The sequence below is a fragment of the Ptychodera flava genome, chromosome 6 (genome assembly GCF_041260155.1).
Source record: "Ptychodera flava strain L36383 chromosome 6, AS_Pfla_20210202, whole genome shotgun sequence".
Lineage (NCBI taxonomy): Eukaryota > Metazoa > Hemichordata > Enteropneusta > Ptychoderidae > Ptychodera > Ptychodera flava.
Window position 1 is genome coordinate 13,499,253 of NC_091933.1, and position 19,677 is coordinate 13,518,929.

The 19,677-nt window shown below is 40.3% G+C and overlaps 1 protein-coding gene across 3 annotated transcripts; it reads right to left on the reverse strand.

Annotated features, from left to right (window-relative positions):
* Window positions 1-1,700: 1,700 nt before the first annotated feature.
* LOC139134888 (ninjurin-1-like) lies at window positions 1,701-19,254 on the reverse strand. 3 transcript variants are annotated; one of them, XM_070701967.1, is made up of 4 exons: window positions 14,065-14,182; window positions 12,863-12,932; window positions 3,821-3,962; window positions 1,701-3,323 (listed from the first exon to the last, which is right to left on the reverse strand). In XM_070701967.1, exons 3-4 carry the CDS (start codon window positions 3,956-3,958, stop codon window positions 2,703-2,705), a joined length of 759 nt encoding a protein of 252 aa, XP_070558068.1. In that variant the 5' UTR covers window positions 3,959-3,962; window positions 12,863-12,932; window positions 14,065-14,182; the 3' UTR covers window positions 1,701-2,702. The 3 variants fall into 3 exon arrangements, 2 of the variants coding, with proteins under 2 accessions (XP_070558068.1, XP_070558067.1); XR_011552896.1 differs by lacking the exons at window positions 1,701-3,323; window positions 3,821-3,962 and adding exons at window positions 17,017-17,203; window positions 19,143-19,254 and having other exon boundaries at window positions 12,857-12,932; window positions 14,065-15,478; XM_070701966.1 differs by lacking the exons at window positions 12,863-12,932; window positions 14,065-14,182 and adding an exon at window positions 8,063-8,210.
* Window positions 19,255-19,677: the final 423 nt, after the last annotated feature.

Below are 19,677 nucleotides of genomic sequence, written 5' to 3' on the forward strand. Positions count from 1 at the left end.
TCAGCCAACGGGTGATGTAAACGTAATGGTCACCATCCAAGATAAATAGGTAGTCGTTTGAGATAAAATGCATCCACTTCCAACTGAACTTTCCTGTTAAATTTCAAAGTCGGTGAGATTACGGAAATCTCATGTTCTACGCATAATTGTGTGCAGCAATTTTCTGTCCATGGGCTTTGCGAAGCTGCTGGAAAAGAGTGTCGAAGAGAATTGAGTAGTGAACAAATCAATCTCAGAATCTTCACTTTTGAAAAAATCTGAGTGTTCGAATAAACAGTTTTCATACCGGATTGCCTTTGCCACGTGAGTGTACATGCGTAAACGGGTTAATTAACCTGGATATTCGATTTATTTGATCAGTCCGTCCACCCCAGATATTTAGACGTTGTCACTGCATATACATAGAGTCTACCGCGTGGAAGCGAGCCTTACCGTACAACTCGTGCCAGATAGCAAATTTACCACAGCGCTGTGCCACTAATTGATTCGACTCCTATCAGGCTTTATGTAACTTGTGGTAGGGGTACAGTGCCGGGGATTATGGTTAAAATTGGGAATAGTAGAAATTTTGGCTCCGAAAATAATATATGTATTTCTACGTTAACATAAGCTTATCGTCTCTGTATATTTGCAACATGGTGTCGCAAAAAAATATGATATAGAAATGATAGAATTTTCTTTTTTCTTTTTCAAAACGATAACATCCATCAAACGACAGTACCGTTGTACCTTATGTTGGCGTTTCATTATAACACATGGGTGCATGGGGGTCACAGTAGCAACATAAGAAAGTTAAAGGCATTGTTGTCAGGCGTCAGATTGTCATGCCAGGAAATTTCTTACTACATTACAATTTCAATGGAAAACTAAAGGCTATGACACCTTCAAAATCCTCTTACAGACAAGAACAAACTTGATCCATGGGATTGATTCCCCTATTGAAGGTCTATGACTTACAAAACAAATGATAGAAATGTATTAAAAGTTATCGAGAGAGTCCCTTGAAGATTCAACCTAGATAATGAGTTGTACTTGCAGCATCCGACGATGGACAACCTTACACATTTCTAAGTGCCATTGGGAACAGAACATCCCAAGAGCGCAGTGAGATTTCTCCTATGGTAAAACGCGACTGTTCAGGTAAAAAGAAACTACGATGGATATGACTGGGAAAATCCGGGGCCATGAACCAGTGTACCAAACCTCATCATGAATGCTAGTTTCAAAACGTCAATTAAAGAGGAAACAGCATCAGTTCCTGAAATTTTAAGTTTCAACTTCCCCAAGTCTCCATCCTTTGAACCTTAATATCCTGTCAACATATTATGTCCGTCATTCAAATTGTATCTTCCAAAAACGTCAGTAACATTGCTTTGTTATACTAATTAACCTGACTAGTTATCCTCAAAATTGGCAAAATGCGTTCAGAAATTCGATTTTTGCTGACAAAACATTGTGTTTGTTTGAAAGGAACTCTTTTGATTATTTTTGATGGCATCCTTTCGGTCTACTATGATCTCCACTGCTGACGGCAGTTGTTTCCGCTGACATGATTGGACATCACGATATTTAACGACACGTGACACAACAAAAAGTTCCCGTATGGTGCGTAATCGATGAAAGGAATTACATTTTCTCAAAAGCTATAATATGAAGATCTCGTGAAATTTGTGTGATTAAAGGAGAAAATATTATAGTACTTATATACTTAAAGTAAAATGTTTTATTTATATATATATAATTTCACAAGCAATAAATGAATAGTTTTCAAAATATATACATATCACCGACAAATTAAGTAAATGTCTGGGTTATACGTAACTTACTTGTCAAAACTTGATCTGTTATATCATGCAGTTTCTTTGGCTTCATAGCGAAACAACCTGATGTAAGGCATGGCGGTGTTTTTAGCTGACATCCGAGTGAAACATATATGATATGCAGTTTTAAGCTTACTACAAAATGAGTTTTGACTCGAATATGGCAGCTTTACTTAGCTTTAGAATCGAACGTTCCCAATGGTATTATGGAAGTTTTTGGCTTAAAAAGGGCAAAGTACTTTAATCCCAAACGTAGGAGTTCTTTTGGTTTATAAACAAGACGAAAGATTTGATAGTTTGGTCATACATTGTCGATTGCATGATAGCTCTCAAACACGGCTGCTTTCAGTGAAATTGAGATTGCGGGCAAATTGTATACGGTCAGAAAGTATTGTCAATAACTAACAAAGTGGCAGTGATGTAAGGCATGGCAGTGCTTTCAGTTCACAACAAAGTGACACATTTACCTTCTTGAAATAGTATGCAGGAATGGTCACCCAGATAAATCCAACTTTAAGTGAGCAAGCCTGAAATATCAAATTTTCACAAGAAAATTGAAATTCTGCAAATTTTGGGTTTATGTATCATTCTAATATTGTGACCGCTCCTTACAAGATCTACAGCTCTTTGGTGATTTGCTATTTCAATGAGTGTATGGTCTGAAAAGTGTTTGCCGCCGAGTAGTGACTCACGTCGCAAAAAGTTCAGTCCCGTTCGCGAATTCCCCTCTGTGTCCTCATTGATGATTGCTATTCATATACAAGGCCTCATTTCGAGAATGACTTCACGACTCAATCCAATGACTCAGAACTCAACGACAGCGATTCAATGTATTCTTACAAACGCCAACACACGGCAATAGTGCCTTTGAATCCATCAGGCTTAACCCTGACTCGATTTTAACTCCTTGAGTATATCTTCAATTTCGTCAGCGGTGCGGTTCGACAGGGCATGGTTACTGAACGACGCTATGATGACGTTGATGACGGTGATGACCATGACCATCACGGTGGCCGCGTTGTTACAGATATCGGCCTGTCGCTGGTGCTCTGCCTTGAGAATGTTGTATTTGATCTTGAAGAAGAGTAGAAGCCCCACGATAATCTGAAGGATTATGGAAATGGTCAACAAGGTGACCAGAAAATAGAAGAAGTTCGGAGGGTTGCCCTCGATGTACTGCTGGCACAGTAGCTTCAAGTACGATGTATTTGCTGTCAGCAGGGCTATGTCGAGCATTCCCTGTGTTATCGTTTTCTTGCTAGCATAGGTGTTGGCGTTGAACGTGCGTATCACGGAGCTCTCCAAGCGACGGAGTGATTTCGACTGACGGCGTACCAACTTTTCTTCCTTACGGCCACTTCCTATCAATACACCGTTTGGGGTGCGATCTTGTTTGACGTCGACTTCGTCCGGTTCCGATGTAACGTCCAGTGATACGTCTCTTTTAAGTTTAGCCTCCGTAGACCTGTCGACCACGTCGAAGTCGATTAGTGAGTCATCATCCTTGAATATTAAAGAAAACATACAGACAATTGGTGGAAAAAAGACTGGAAGGTCGCGTGTATAAAAGATCTTTTTGACCAAAATGGAGTTATAGTGAGCAGCAGCACTTTAAAATTATTTTTGACTTGCAAAGACACGTTTTCTATGAGCATAGTTATAAGAATGAATGTGTACTCTGTATGCCAAAAGAACAGTTATCCTTGAACTTCTTAGTCATTTGCCATTTGTCGCCAGTAAACAAGGACGTTTATTAACGTGCACGGATCAGTGGCCCTGGGTGTGGAAACCTGACTAAATTGGTAAAACAAGTCAGTAGTAAGCAGACTGTTGTAAAATAGATAAGTGTATATACAGAACGTCTACATTAAAATGACTGATAGATAATTATTCTGGCGACTTAAGTTTTCAAAATGCCTTCCCATGAGTTGCCGTAACGAATGTGCCCTAGCCATGTACCAAATCTCAGCTATGCTAGTATAACAAGGCAGATTTCTTACCGGACAGACGGACTGTATTCTAGCCATGGGAATGAAAACAGTATTACCATTGCAGTTGCGCATGTTGTTATGGTGACGTGAGGTCTCTGGGCTTCCCTGTCCAATCTTCTCAGTATCTTGTTGCGCGCCAAGGGTCATCTTTCTGAAATATAACGAAAATTGTCCAGTGAAACAATCTCTCTGAAAAAGATGGGAAAGCATGTGCTTGCACTTGAACTTTCTGCAGTATACAGGCAGGGATGGCAAAGTTTCAGGGGAGATTCTGGCTATACAGCTTCCAGCCATGATGGTTTTTGTTCACGGTCGCGACTTTTAATATAATCTATTTGCCAGAGTAACTTTAATTCTATGGTTAGTTCATAGTGCGCCATTTTCACGCCATTCGTGCTGCTGAACATAAGTAAGAACAATAGAAAGCAAACGCAAAGAATTTGAAGTTTGAAGCACTAGAGACGAACAGACACCTGTTTCGATTTCAGTCAAATCACCATAGGAAGACGTGTGAAAGTACGGACACTAAGTTATTAGCCTCGTGATATTGCTTTCCAAGCTTAAGGTTTTGAACCCTGCCGTCTTCTGTTGTCACTATTACATTTCTCGTCAAATTCAACTATCGCCGACGAAGACAGAATTTGGCAGGGAGCCGTAAATACACGCACCTACAAGCCGATTCGAAACATCGACCCACTGTTGCTCATGATGGCGTGAGCTGGACTAGCGCCAAAGCGCTCAGATTGCACAGATGGGACGAAATCCGTGCGAAAACATCATGTCGCTCCAAAACTGTGCAATTCGAATGTCTGACGACATAGCTACTGAAAAAAGTGGCGGACTTTAAGAATGAAAAGCTGAAGTACTGAAATTCTTGATGATGTGTGAAAAAGTCACAAGTCTTCCCAGCTTGTCACAGTCGCTGTCGCTGTCACAGAGATGAATCAACATGACCTAGGTTGGAGCCCCCTAGACTTCGTCGCGTCAGTGGAGAATTTCGCAATTGGTAATTTCTGATGTAATATCCCGATAGGCGTGTAAAGAAACTAAATCTTGTACAAATATGGTAGCTATGATACGGATACTTGGATTGCGGCACAAAATATAGTAATAAATATTTCACTGTGGTAGTATTGGTAGGTTTTACTTCCTTGAAATTTCACCCGATTTTTCAAGTACAACGTTCAACCTTCAAACGATTTCAAAAACTTGTTTCTTTCTGAGAAATTTGCGTGAGTCGAGCATTTAGGAAGACCGCAGTAAGAGCGAGGCTTATTAATCTCGTGATTTAGACTCGGAAGACAGTGTTATATGAGGGAGAGTCAACAAAGCTCTTCCAGCTAAAATATGGTTGTAAATGATTGCATGTTCTTTGCGGGCGGCGTGTAATATTTTTCCTATCGGCGGGCCGCCAGGAACGGACGCCTGACACTTTTTTCTCATCAGCGGACTGGAACATTTCATTCTACTGCTCGACTGAAAATTTATGAAAAATGTCCGACGAGTGAACAAGGACTACAATTCGATTGTTGTTGGTGGTTTTCCTCACAGGTAGGGGAGGAACATATGGTAAAGAGGTAGCAGAGGGAAAGGTAGTATAAGGGTAGTGGAAACGTTTTAGTAGGGAGGGGGGAAATGGGGATTTCTTTGCGGGGAAGGGGGAGACGTTTTTTTCAAATCATAGCGAGGGGGTAAGAACAGCAATTTCTTTCCCCAAAATTTAATTTTGGTCATGATATGTTAAAGAAATACATTTCCTCGCAAATAAAACCGTTCTGGTTACAATTTCATAAAACCAGCTGTTTGTCTACCCCTAGGCGGCATGCAGGCATGCAAGCATTTTTTCTTCGGGTCATATTATATTTACAATGTTTCTCTTCCCCCGAGATACGGCCTTCTGGTGTTGATTTAAAGCTTCATGACATTTGATCTTCAGATTCAGTATCAACATTCGGCATTCGTCCTTGCCACTATCTATAAACATTTGAAGTGTAAAAGCGGAAGACTGGAGATTCAAATTGACATGGATACGTTTCATGCGCCATGCAATGACGCCGTATACTGGAACAGGGAACAGTTTTGACAGTTGAAAAATTGTGTATGAGATGTGGCTTTTGTCGTCTTCTTTAGTCTGTGATCTTCCCAAGTTCACCTTGCTCTTTCATTTACACTACTTGCAAGCCTTGCTTGGTAATTTTTTACACGGTACAAAAACATCGCCCACAGTGCCACCGCATAATACTTGAGCATTACATCACCATCAATTTTAATACAATCTCGTCGCTTCATGCGCCCTGGAAAATGTTTTGTAGTTTTGCCCTGTGATACACATTTGGCTGCCCCACTCAAAACGGACCGCGGTACTTAACCTTGACCTGATCACATTGAGTCTTTGACACTTGCTTTATCAAATACAGTCTATGTATATGTACATCCAGAACAAATTTAAACAGGATCACATTCAAGTCGTCACTCGGCGGGTTATTCCCCGTGGCTTGCCTCATCCTTTTTCCTGGAATGAGGACCATCCCAAGAAACCCTAAATGCTGAGTTATGGTGTCAAGCCTCCATGATTGTATTACTGAGTTACGGTGTATTGCCTACATGATTGTATGAGTCGGACCGGGCGTGATAACTTTACTCAAATTTGAAGATTATCGACACTATTGTAATTGCAATATTTTAATACTGTTTCTGCAAGCCTCTGGCGTACACAGCTACGTTGTACCGGGGTGGCAAAATTCACGCACAGGCGAGTTTAGCGAATTCGTGGAGATGAAAGACAATACCGATAACTTCCAATCTGGATAGTGCGTGAGGACACGTTCATAACAATAATTTGGGTCGATGAATAAAGGATAGACTCGATGTCATGCGTGATTCGTAGGACGTGATGCAGAACTCAGGAGCGTGAATCGAGTGTACATCGGCCGTGTATACCAGTCGATGGATATCACCACAGCTTGACATGCAATCTGGATTTAAAGGAGACCATGGATTGGCTCGGTCGCTTCAAAATAGTCCTCGCCCAAACATACACCGTAGTAAATCACGTTTCAACCATACGCTTCGAATGTTCAACATCCAGAAAGACCAATAAATGGTCAATGCAATTCAGAACTTAACCAATATCAAACTTAATGTGGCAAGACGAAAATTCTAATGGCAAACGATAGCGACAAACAGGTAAAGACCGAGAATTCCACTTATTTTATACCTGATGTTCATAAGATCACTCCGGCATACTGCTTTTTTTTCTAAAGCAAACAACCAAGAGGGATGCAATTGCATTGGCAAGGGGTGGGTGACATCAATGCTTCCTCTTGTGTGAGTGGAACTGACAAGAACAGGCCACAGGTTTTTTTTAACTTGGTACTCTTGCACCAGCTTGGATGAATGTACAATGCAATGCGATTAATGTGTCCCTCACATGATTGGTTGTTTTAGCTCTTGTATTTCAACGTTTCTCCTTCATGTTTAAGTGCTGACGTAAGGGGGTTGAACCCAAAATGTCCGTGTCTTTTTCCTCTGCATTTTTACAAGTGTACTTATCTAGTCGGTCAGTATTTTATTGCATACATTTTTACTTGCTGCAGTTTTATCCCTCTTTTGAGGTAGTTTGTGACAAGAACAACCAAACAAACATTCAAATTTTGAGTCGATGGAAAAGCAACAAAGTCGACGTAATTTCATGAGTTGAAGTAATGCAGAAGACAAACATTCGGACCCTTTACACTAAAAATTGTACACTGATGCTAGTATCTTTGAGTTAATTGACTCTGATCCAGGACGGTCAACATTAGAAACGACTTCCTCATGTAACAGCTAAGGGTAGGTACATGTCATACATTTCCCACAGCTTCTGAGTTATCTCGTCGCTGTAGTTGTCTTTTTCTCTCTCTTTCTGAAGAGTACACACGAACGTTGAGACGAATGTCGCTGTCCTACCGTTCTCCCCTTTAAAAAAGACCGGGAGACGTGACGAGTACCCGGAGACTGTTTGGAAAGCTGCCAGAAACAAACTGAATGTGCAGAGTCTGACGTTCTCCTGCTTGATACGAGGTCGTCTATACACTAGACACTTCCACCTTTTGAGCTGAGCCAATGCCGTGGCGCAACGATGAATAGCTGTCAAGCTTTAAGGACAACTACGTGATTTGCGGCGCGAACGCAAGAACCCAATACACGTTATAGGCATCGCCTCACTACTTAACGTAGAAAATGGGAAGTGAGAAAACTGTCCTGACTTACCTGTTCGGGAGACAGTATGTAGATTTTGCTCTGGATGATCTGTTACGGGCCTTTGATGCTGTGTAGGTCAAATATGTTCACTGGTCTTCAACGTACTTCTTTAATGCTTACTAGTACTACGTTTCACGTGTTTTGATCAGTCCACACTGTGGGATAGATGCATATTCATAGCCGTGGGAATTCCCCAGTCTCAGCGACGCCCACCATTTCCATGTTTGGCATCGAAGGTCAACACAGACAAAGCAATGCAGCCACTCGATCCCCACTGACAGTTCTAAATTGAGCCTCGCAGTTCCGGGAAGGTGTGTGCCTTTTCTTTGCAATCTCTTTTCAAATCATATAAACTGAACCCATACAGCACTTCCGCTGTCTGTCTTCCATACATGGGAATGCGCGATCCGGTGTGTTCTGAAACACGTGCCACCATTCACATATCACATTGCGATGTAATATATCAACTCCAGGTAGCATGTTCAGTAATAGTGGTTGCGTAATAGTAGTTCGCTTTTCCAACTCAATTCTATCGAAAATACTGACAAAGCGTGGTCAAACGAATAGAAGGGGGCGGCAAAACTATCGGAGTGTTAGAGTGAGAATCCTTGACTTGGTTCAAGTCGGTGAATTTTCAAAAAATAAATGATTTGCAACAGTTTCTCTGGTGTCTCTCTTTTGAAATTTGGTAGCCCAGCGCCCTGGTAGCGATCGAACACGTTCCCTTTGAGTCTGCGCAGTATAGTTAGTTTCTGCCGGATTCCAGGCCGCGAAACTCCCCTCTATAGGTCCAATCCCATGGCACTCACCCCACTAATTCGTTTCATATGAAAACAGAACACAAATCATCGCGTTCATCCCACTCATACAATCACAAACCATAGACTTGAACCAAGTCTATGAGGGTCCTTGATATTTTGGTTCTTTTCACACAAGGAAAAGATATATTTTAGACACCCTGTTGGGCTGACGTTAATCTTCAATCAAATTGTTGATCTTCACGTGGTTTTCTGGGATTAGCAAACTACGGAATCAATTATGACATATCTGGCTACTCAGCTTGTAATGAATTCAGTTCACCTGAAGTCGGTGAAAGTGGTTTGCATCACACGTAGATTAGGCCAGAGGGCAAAAATCATCAAGATGGAAGACCCATAAACACGATGGTGTTAGCCTTACAGAGAGAGACATTTGACAGAAACGCAATAGCTTGGGAGAATAATTTCAATGCATCTACCCATGAAGAAGAGTGTATCTAATTCCATTAGTTGATGTTATTTATTTGCTTTCCTGAACCTCAGTTAGCTGTAATGTCGTAGGGAGAACATAAAGATTGTTAGTGTTTGAAAACAGTTTAAATGAACTGTAGTAAGCTTGCCAACAAAGCCTTATCATACCGACAAGCATAGACAGCAGAAGCCACTAAAATGTTTATGCTGTAAGTTGAAGATTTTTTCGTCAGGTAAATTCTTTCTTTCGTAAAATTCATCAGTCTGCAATATAGTTCATGGCAAAAAATTTAAAAGCTTCTTGTTTGATGCAAAATTTAACAGTTCATCATAATCGAGACAGTTGAACACGAAAGCAATCGATTCAGAGAGCAAATACCACAAGTAATATCAGAATTCGTTGTTGTCCCTTTTGTATTTTAGTGTAAATTTTAAGCTGCACGCGAAATAGGAGTGCTTGAAATTTTCTGAAACATTTCGTCGGAACAGCCCCCCCCCCCTCCCCCGCCAAACTACTTACGAAGGCAGTCTACGAGAACGAACACAATCAATGATAGCGAGGCTGTAAGAAAAATATTGTCTAAAACCCCGTGATATATATGTCTCCCGTAAGAGAACAACGCGTTTGAAGGAGCCATGCATGACCCGTGCACAACATTCCAAGGTCGGTTCGTCACAATTGACAAGTCATTTCTGAAAAATATAGCATTCCATGTCACTATTGCTCAGCATGAGTGAACGGAGATCGATGGTTTTTTTTCCGACAAACAGTGAAAACGAAAGAGGACAATTCTTGCATCTAATCTAAGCAAGGAGTAGAATTTCAAGCGCTAAATACAGTTGTTCGCGAGGCACGCTACTTGCACATGCATGTGATAACATTTCATGGAAAATTTGACCAGTAATATACATCCAATTCGCTGTATATGATGCGATACCACACGTCCATTCAGACCTGGACTGAAAGTGTAACTGCGTAATCTTGGCTAGTTGCCACTAAAATTATATCGATGATAAAAAAGGAAAACAGACAGAAATATGTCATTTCTAATGCAGTGCCAGTCTCTGTTTCCTTGAAATCGTGCAATTATAGGCCCCCTGATTATCAAAATCAATGACAACTCTCTTTAGCATTAATATTTTTTTCGTTACACTTCTTTCCAACCATACCGCCAACCCTGTCTGTGCCGGGAGTGTAGTGATACATAGCGGCATAGTATGCCGGTTGTATAATAGGACGGGAGTGACGTTGGGCGACCTACGTCGTTTTTTTGTCACGATTACAGTTTTCTTTTACAATTATCTACAACATCGACAAACAACAGCAAGGAATGACACATTGTTTTTAATATTTTTTGTTATCGTCATCATCATCATCATCATCAACAACAACAACAATAACAACAACAACAACAACAACAACAACAAGATTACTCTATTCCCTGTGGTAGAATGTCGACAGTCCTTCGTGCCTTCGTTGACCGGATTCACTTCATTAAAGTGCGGTAGCAATCCAACGTAGGCGATCGAGTGCCGAAGGCGCGAGGCCGAGTGCCGAAGGCGCGAGATCGAGTGCCGAAGGCCAACAAATACCGGAAGCTACGCCAATACGCGAGACCAAGCGGTACAAGTGACTGGCGAGAGTCTAGGCGGCCTGCAGTATGTCAACAAGGTCGTTGTAGGTTACTGGTTGCGTTATCTGGCGATGTAAAAAATCGGGGCGGTGTTCAGAGTGTTACGACAGTATCATGTGCGAAGTTGCCGGGGAAATCACAATGGACGCCTTAAAGGCCAGGGACTTGATACCCGGGATCAAGTTGCACGGTCCCTCCATAAATTCATGAGTGTTCAGTTTACACAGAGAGAAATGTGACGTATATTATACAATGTTTTACAGCGGGATAGCATGCAGGGATGTTTTGGGAAAAGGCGGAACAGGAACTACTTCGGGAGAATCCTATATTATATAGTTTTGACCTCCATGAAGGGGAAAACCCGTGCGGGGATGACTCATAGTTCTACAATGACTGAAATGAAGTACAGTTGAGAGTCAAAGTTGGGAGCGCGCCCACGCCTCGTTCCAGACGATAATACTATACCAGAGGACAGGAAACGACGAAACCCCTGCAACAACAGAATTTTCCATTCATCTTCATTACATGCCTTGTCTCTACTATTAGTTAGTGTCACGTGTTCAGCAACTACTGTCTGATCACTGCAAACGTTGCACAATCAGCACATAAATTGTCGCTCCCATCGTAATAGGACCGTTCTGTATTCATGACGGGCAGTTGCTGCGGATCCGTAGCCCTACCACTCCCTTTGCTGGTTGTCCCCAACACAACCAGCAAGGGAGTGGTAGGGCTACGGATCCGCAGCAAGACGGGCAGCTGGCCGGGGACGTTTGACGTGTATTAGTCCTCCACAGAAGTGTGACTCCCCTGCTGCCTTTCTACTACATGTGACCTCCCCATTGTAAAACATGACCTCCCCGTCAACAAGCAGTGGGAAAGAGGTACAAAAGTCCTTGTTTATCGTCGTGTTAAAGATCTATCCAGTGTAAACGAAATCACAGTTAAAGTAGTATTCAGAGTTTTCCCTAGAGGAAGCACATCAAACGTAACCTCGGTGGCAACCAGAATTAGCGTTAGGAATGAACCATTTGATTTCTGGGGGAGCTGGAGGAAATGGGTATGGCAAGAATAAAGTTTTTCAACCAGCCTGGCCGATTTTTTTTTTTTTCAAATTTTGCCTTGAAACATTTTTGTCCAGTAGAGTCAAATCAGTATTTTTTCACAAAATACCCCAAAAAATCGCTGATTAGCGAACCATGGTATCACGCGCACAGCACGTTAAATTACCACAATTCTGTTTGATTTGTACCAATGATAGTTGCTTTTCGTATACAAGCAATAACAGAAAGCTTAAGCATATAACATTGTCCAACAACATTTAGCAAATGTGCGTTTAGATATTTCAGTAATAATTACAAAATAACCATTAAAATACAATTAAAGTCACATATTCTGCAGGTAGCGCTGGGAAACAGGTTAAGACAAACTGAAGGCCTCATTCTCTGAGAAAAGTCAGCAAGTAACTTTCTTTTATCATTTCCTTTGGAAAAATCAATATCTTTTGTTTTATGAAACAGGTGCAACTAGTCTCCTTACTTTGATTCCATCCTATTATTCTGTATTGCTGTGGAAACACCTTGCTTTCCATCGTATTATTCTGTATTGCTGTGGAAACAGTCTGTGAAAAATTTTACAAAATTACTATAATCTTTCTCATCAAGCATAATTTTCCAAATCATTTAAATATGGGAATAGAGAACCGTTCTCAAAAGTATGTCTTCAGAATTTTTAAAACCAGTCTATGAATTTGTCTACATATGGGAGACATCGTAGACGTCCCCAAGGAATCACCAGTCGTACTCATAATGAAACATAGGATATCTCCAGTCCTGTGTAAGATCACTAACTTTGGAAATTATACACACTTGAATGACCAAATTAATTTGATTGTTTTTAATGTTACTCACCCGGTGTTGGAAAAAAATGTTTGATTGGTGATAACTTACTGCTCTTTTGTCCTTGGCCGTATAAATTTTGCATGCACGTCCTTGGCAGCGTTATATGGCTTCCGTGGTTCTAAAACATGCAGATAGGAACAAGATTGTATACTGGTTTATGAACGTTAGGAGAAAGTATACAACCATTTCTACGAATCAAAGTTAGCTGAGAGTGAAATTATTTACGGCCAAAAATACACCCAGAGACACTCAGACCCGGGCACTGTACGCAGTGTCAGTTGTCTGCATATGCAATGACTACTTGCATTGGTCTCAATCCTGGTGCAAGATTTGTCCCCTTTCATCTGAAATGACAAACTTGTCAAAGCAGTTCTTTAGGAAGAAAACAAACGTTGATGAGCAATGCATATGACAAAATTATATAAAATCACTTGGTCCATGCTATAGGTGCGTCGACTATCATATACAATGTACATGTATTGTTCTTGAAAAGTATGATGTTATTTTGTCATTTACCCTCTAAGGAAAATTGCATATTTATAGTGTCAAAACAACTACTTCTCTGAAAAAGGTGCTTGAAACTCCATTAAAGTATATATTTTCCGAAATTGGCAAATGCTATAATTTGCATAGTTGTAATCATTTTGTACGTAAGGATCACATGGCAGTCGATTTCTCAGACAGATTGATCTGTCGCCTAACACCTTTAGTTGGTTCTGATATTTACAGGAAGTACCGCAGCGTTTGTACAGGGGAAGTAAAAACCGATCCGTTTTAGAGTTTTCAAAAACGTAGTGAATCAAAAGGTCACAGGGCAGCCGAGGTTTTTCAATAATGTTGTCCCTATGACTCACCTTGTTTGACATATTTCTGTTGACATACAGACACAGACACAGACACACGCATATATACATATATACACACACATATATATATATAATATTATATATATATATATATATATATATATATATATATATATATATATTATTTTTATATAACAAATTTTTCAAATCATTGGTGCTAAACGATTCCACACTCTCAACCTCGAAGTGAATGAGAGAAAACTAGAGCAAATATCAACCATTCACCGTATAGGCATCGATCATGGCTTGAGCTTCACATATTGGAGCTATAAGCTGATATCCGTCCGTCAGTGTACTTTAACTGTCCCACTATCCCCACATTTCAGGGGGTTGGACATAGTGGTAGGTGATTGAACTAAAAAGCCTTGAAACGAAAAATCTTACCCTAAACACTAAGACGAACTTCAGCTGTAACGTTCATGTTTTTTTCAACATCTTTCCGAAGATCCTGTTGAAATGTTTACAGTTCAACTTCATGTCACCAGTGTCCGTATGTATGTTATGACCAATGTTATGTCTCGTTGAAAGCCGGATGTAAGTCGGGTACAGAATGATTCATTTGTCAGTAGAAACATCGCACGTTGTACACAATGATGCGTTGTGGTAAGGCTAATGTTTTTTTATTTCAAAATAGTGAGGGGGCAGAGTAAGGAAATCGTTTAGACGAACAAAAATAATCTACGTATTATTAAAAGTAACAGCGAATGTGCCCTAAATGATTTCATAACAACCATTGCTTCCGGGTCCAATATCAAAAGGTCTCTCGGTCAAAGGAGACATGCCGGTAATTTCATGAATCAAAATATGGTATAATTTATAATTTAATGATATCGTGTTTTTTGTTATTCTTGATGGGTTATTTTAGGTTGCTTTCGTAAAACTGTTTCTCTTCAATGTGGTTGGCTCTGTCGTCTGTAAAGTATTTCGGCACACGAGTTAACACGGAATCGCATTTGATGCGAGTCTTAATTACATATTGTATACTCTCTGAATTGTATGTGCATCAACATCTTGTATTCATGGCGGACGTCGACAGTTATATCCAGGAGCAGAGAGGGGCGGGTGAAAGATAAAGACATATTATTTTCTCCTCCTCTAATGTTGGTCTAATTTTTGCACGAGTTCGTCAGAGCACGCAAAGTTCGCGTTTTTACGAAAATTCCAAAGTTTAACTTTTTTCCAAGGTCCGATATATGGAGATAATGTTTTTAAGAAAAAGGCTGCAATATATCTTTCTCATAATTTTAGTTATATTGATTTTCCCACTACCCGCGTAGTTGATCTTTACAATCAGTCTCCATTTTTCAGTTTTCGATGACATCTGTCTGCCATCCTACAAATCACTCGAGAAGGAGGCTATTAAAATGTTGACAATGACAATGAACATGACCAGTACCGTGGCCGCGTTGTTGCACCTGTCAGCGCGCCTTTTGACAGAATCATCACCGTTGACGATGTCGCTCTTCAGCTTGATCAGAAGCAAGACGCCAACCGCGACCTGGAGCGCCATCGACACAGATAAGAGCGTCACCAGTAACACGAAAAATAGAGGCTGGTCGCCCGTAGCGTACCTTTGACAGAGGAGTTTGAGATGCGACGAGTTGGCGGTCAGCAGTGCCACGTCTAGCATGCCTTGAGATATGGTTTTCTTGCTGGCGTATGTGTTGGCATTGAAGTGTTCTTTGGTTGGTGTTTTATCGTCAGGGTCATCGGTGCTAGAATTGTTCCCATCCATTTCATCTGCTCCTTCTCTTCCATCGCCCTCACTGTGTGAATCGTCGCTGTTTTCTCGATAAACCTGACAGTAGAAATTACATTGTGAGATCACGTTCAGTCTTTTGGTATCTGTCAGGTGTTCTTGTCTGTCATGTTTGATCTGACGCGTTACACAACTTCTAAACTGAAGTTTTAACATTCGCAGTATCTTGGCATTCTGACTGACACATTAGATACAAGCACACCCCTACATGTTTGCCTAGGATACTCAATTCTATTAAAGAGTAAAGTCTTACGGCAAAACTTATTAGGTACTGCCTTTGGACAAAAAGGTACTTGTACAGAGGCAGGTTTATGTAAAATACGTTTTCAGCTATTCTTTCGAATATCTTTCATGGTGCCCGTAAGAAGGTATTGACTAGCGCCTCCAACGACAGAACTTTTGCGAAGCCACCAGCCAATGCGGAATTCCGGTGAAGTGATAGTATTTAAACTTTGTTACATTTTCCGACAATCTTTGCACTGCGTAACATCATTGAAATCATCGGTATTAAAGGGATCTAGTAGTCGGAACTGCGTTCAGAGGTCGTATTGGACCCATACGACCAATGGAAACACTGTATCGAAGGCACGATGGTGATGAAAGTTAAATCATGTCCGTCATAGTCTGCATCGTATAATTTAAATGTTGCAGCTTGGATGATGCCATGCACCTAGATACTGTGCACGAAATTCATTATTTGTAAACAAGAATGTCGCACAGGAGCAGTTCAGACGACTGTTTCCCTTTAACCTGAAAAGTGAAACCGCAGTATACTTGCAAAGTACAAGCACGTCGTGCACTTGGTTTCTCACAAGTGAATGAAACCAATCTCATTGTGAAATCCAGAAAACGACAACATGACTTACTGAGATGCGGTGACGTTATGTCGTCTGGGGTATAGCAGATGTATAAGGTAACATAATGACTAGGCCTTTTTTCCGTGACATATCAATAGATGGGGAAACGCTGAATCGGCAAGTCTTTCAGATCAGCGAGCAACTTTGAAAAGGCTTAATGGACGTGCCCGGGGTATGATTAGTATTAGGGGTAAAGTATGAGACAAAGAGCTGGCGCTGGGAAACTTTTGTACAGGGAAGTGGGGAGATTACCTGGTGGGGACACAGATAGACAGACAGACACACACAGACACACACAGAGGAAAACTAGTAGGCAAGGGGGAACTGTTCGAAATCATAGCGGAAGGACAGTCCCAAAATACCACAGAACAGCGTATTTTCTCGTAAAGCAACCCTGATTATACGATGTGTCATGGTTGCTGCCAATTTCCAAAGTCAATTTATGAAAAGCCAAGGACACAATAAAAATGGCCGTCACCATAGAAAAAAATAGTACTCAGAACGATATGACTCAGTTCTAGCACCTCCTACAGCTATTCGTTCAACAGACAAATAAGATAAATGCATAAATTACAAAGTATTTGTGTAACGATGTGTCTATTGCATGAGTGTCTTGCATGTCTTGCATGAGTCTGAAAAAATAGAATTCGCACCAAATATCCGCGTTTGAACGTTTGAAGATTTCCCGCTGTCCATGATTGCTTTGGAAAATATATTTACCTCTGAGTCTGCTTCGTGTGACGGAACGTCGTCATCGACAGTTACCATGACAACAGGTGATGACGTGGAGTGTGTCATTTTGGAGATCCAGTTAGCACGCAACTTGTGAATACAGTATCGGACGTGTTGCTCAGTAATATTATAAGGAGAATTCAATTCAGGCGCTGTTCGTCGGGGTTGTCTTGCTCTGGGAATATTAAAGATACACATATATACCTTCAACACACTTCTGAGTATTTGTATCAGTGCCGTAAACAATAGTCACGCTGTCGGATGAACGGATTGACGAGGGGGGATATGACTTTCAAGGCATCGACGGAGACCTATTTCCAATCTCTCTCCTGGAGAACGCTTTACCCATTCAGGAGCAATATTATGAAAATTTAAATTTGTATTAAAAAGAATGAATACGTCATGGGGCACCATGTATATTGTCAGTCGATTTTATATTGCAATTTGCCGTGTTATCAATAGAACCTTCACATTCACTCGTTCATAAGGTGCATGATGGGTCAAATTGCAAAAACATTCACCCTAATATGCTAATGTTATCTAATGCATATTCTACCAAATCGTAGCTCCTGACACGACAATAAACTCGTCACTTTGTTTCATGCCCGCAGCTTTCTCGGTATGGCCCGTAAACCACTAATCGAAACAAACAATATAATATCAGGCTGTACGCTTTTCGCATGAAAAAATAGCAAAAATGGATGCTCGTGAGAGAGGCCCAATGTTATGTGACCTCATTTGCGAGATCTCGACGTCGTCGTTTCAGTCTCCTAAATCAAATTTTGACATTTAGTACTCGCAGTACGTGCTTGTTACAATACAGTCAATGCATACTGCCATGATTTGAGTCATCTGAAATACCGTCCGAGATGGCATCCGAGGTCATGACTTACATGAATCAGAACAACAACAGGACAGGGCGTGACAATTAATGCAACTTTGTGTACAAAGGAATAATTAGGAATTGCCTCTGCCGCCACTGTGTGAGGTGTCCGCCGTGTAGGGGCCTGCCTCATGACTGGTCTTCACAGCTAATGAGCGCTGATTGAATTCTATAGAGACAGACCCTGCGTTTTATACAGGTTGGGGTCGTTATGACAAAAAAAAAATGACCACAAAACTGAAAATTTTAAAACCGCTTTCACCACAAGATAGAAGACAGGTAGACAGATATAAATGAATAAATTAGTAAATTGATTGATAAAAAGTAATTAAGTAAAAATGAACATGTATGCATAAATATAAAATCAATAAAGAAATAAATATTGCTTCAGATAACAGTGAAACCAAGCTGAAAGTGAAATTATGGGTGGATTCGATTGCCGATCCCATGCAAACATTAACATGATTGGAACTAATTTGAGAGAATAGGATCTTTGAATTGTTCAAATTTACCGAAAGTGTTAGGTGCCCTATAGCTGAAAGTTGGGATATTACAAATTATTATTACCCATTGAATAAGTGAATTGCAAAAGAAAGAAAAGTAGATAAGCTTAATTTTCCTGATTAAACCAACAACATAACTACAATACCCTATTTTCCCACAAAAGTTTCAATTGTGTTCATTTTTTTCTGCAGGCGATCGACCAGGCATGTTCTGATGCTGCAAGTTTATTTTACAACAGGTCTCGGCGACCGGCATTGCTCCTCGACTATTCGCTGTACAATGATAGTGTGCACAGGCTATATACCGCGCGCAAAATATTTCAATAAACACTTATACAAATTATTTTTAAAGTACCTGGTGGGTTATATTATTCTAAACCTGAATCCTTAGATACTACCAACGATATCACGAAATATAGAACACAGCAATGTCATATTCAGCTTGACAAAATATTATAGCTTTCTATCCACATGCGAGCAAATTTCAACCATCATTTTAAATGAAGCTTATTTTAAAGTATTAGGTTCGATCAGCGAGTCATTTGCTACCATGTAGTCTGTGTATACAGATTGCCTGTTACTAAATATAAATTTTTAAACTACTACATCTGCGTCAGTAAATACAACTTATACAACCCAATAAAGTGTTCGCATACCACAAAGGGAAAGATGAGAATGAGAATTTTTTTTAAACAATTGTAAATGAAAGCACATTGAGGAATGCTTACCTAAAAGTCGATCACCTTAAATAAACAGTCAAAAATTAATGAACAAGCTACCTTTCTCGATCACTCAGAACGGTAGCTCGTACTCATGACGAATAGGCTGGAACCCGGCTTCAGTGTGACGTGCTGTTATTGTATTTGTTGTTGTTTAATGTGTTGTGTAAACACCGACAGTGTAGATGTGTTTGAATGGTAGCAAGCTTGCCACCAAAGCCTTACCATATATCTACAAGCATAGACAGTAGAGCTACACTAATTACATGTTAAAGCAGTATAATGAAGGTTTTTTGACGGGTAAATTCTTTGTTTCGTAAATTCCATCAGTTTGCAATGAAATCCAAGTACAAAAATTTGAAAAACTTGCTGTTGAACGTAAAAATTAACATTTCAGCATAAATGAGAAAAGCAATCCATTCGGAGAACAAAAAATACTACACGTAATATCAAAATTCGACTTGTTCCGTTTATGATTTCGTGTAAGTTTTAAGCTGCACCGGCCCGAAACGGGGACTGTTGAAATTAATTTTCTGGCCATGTA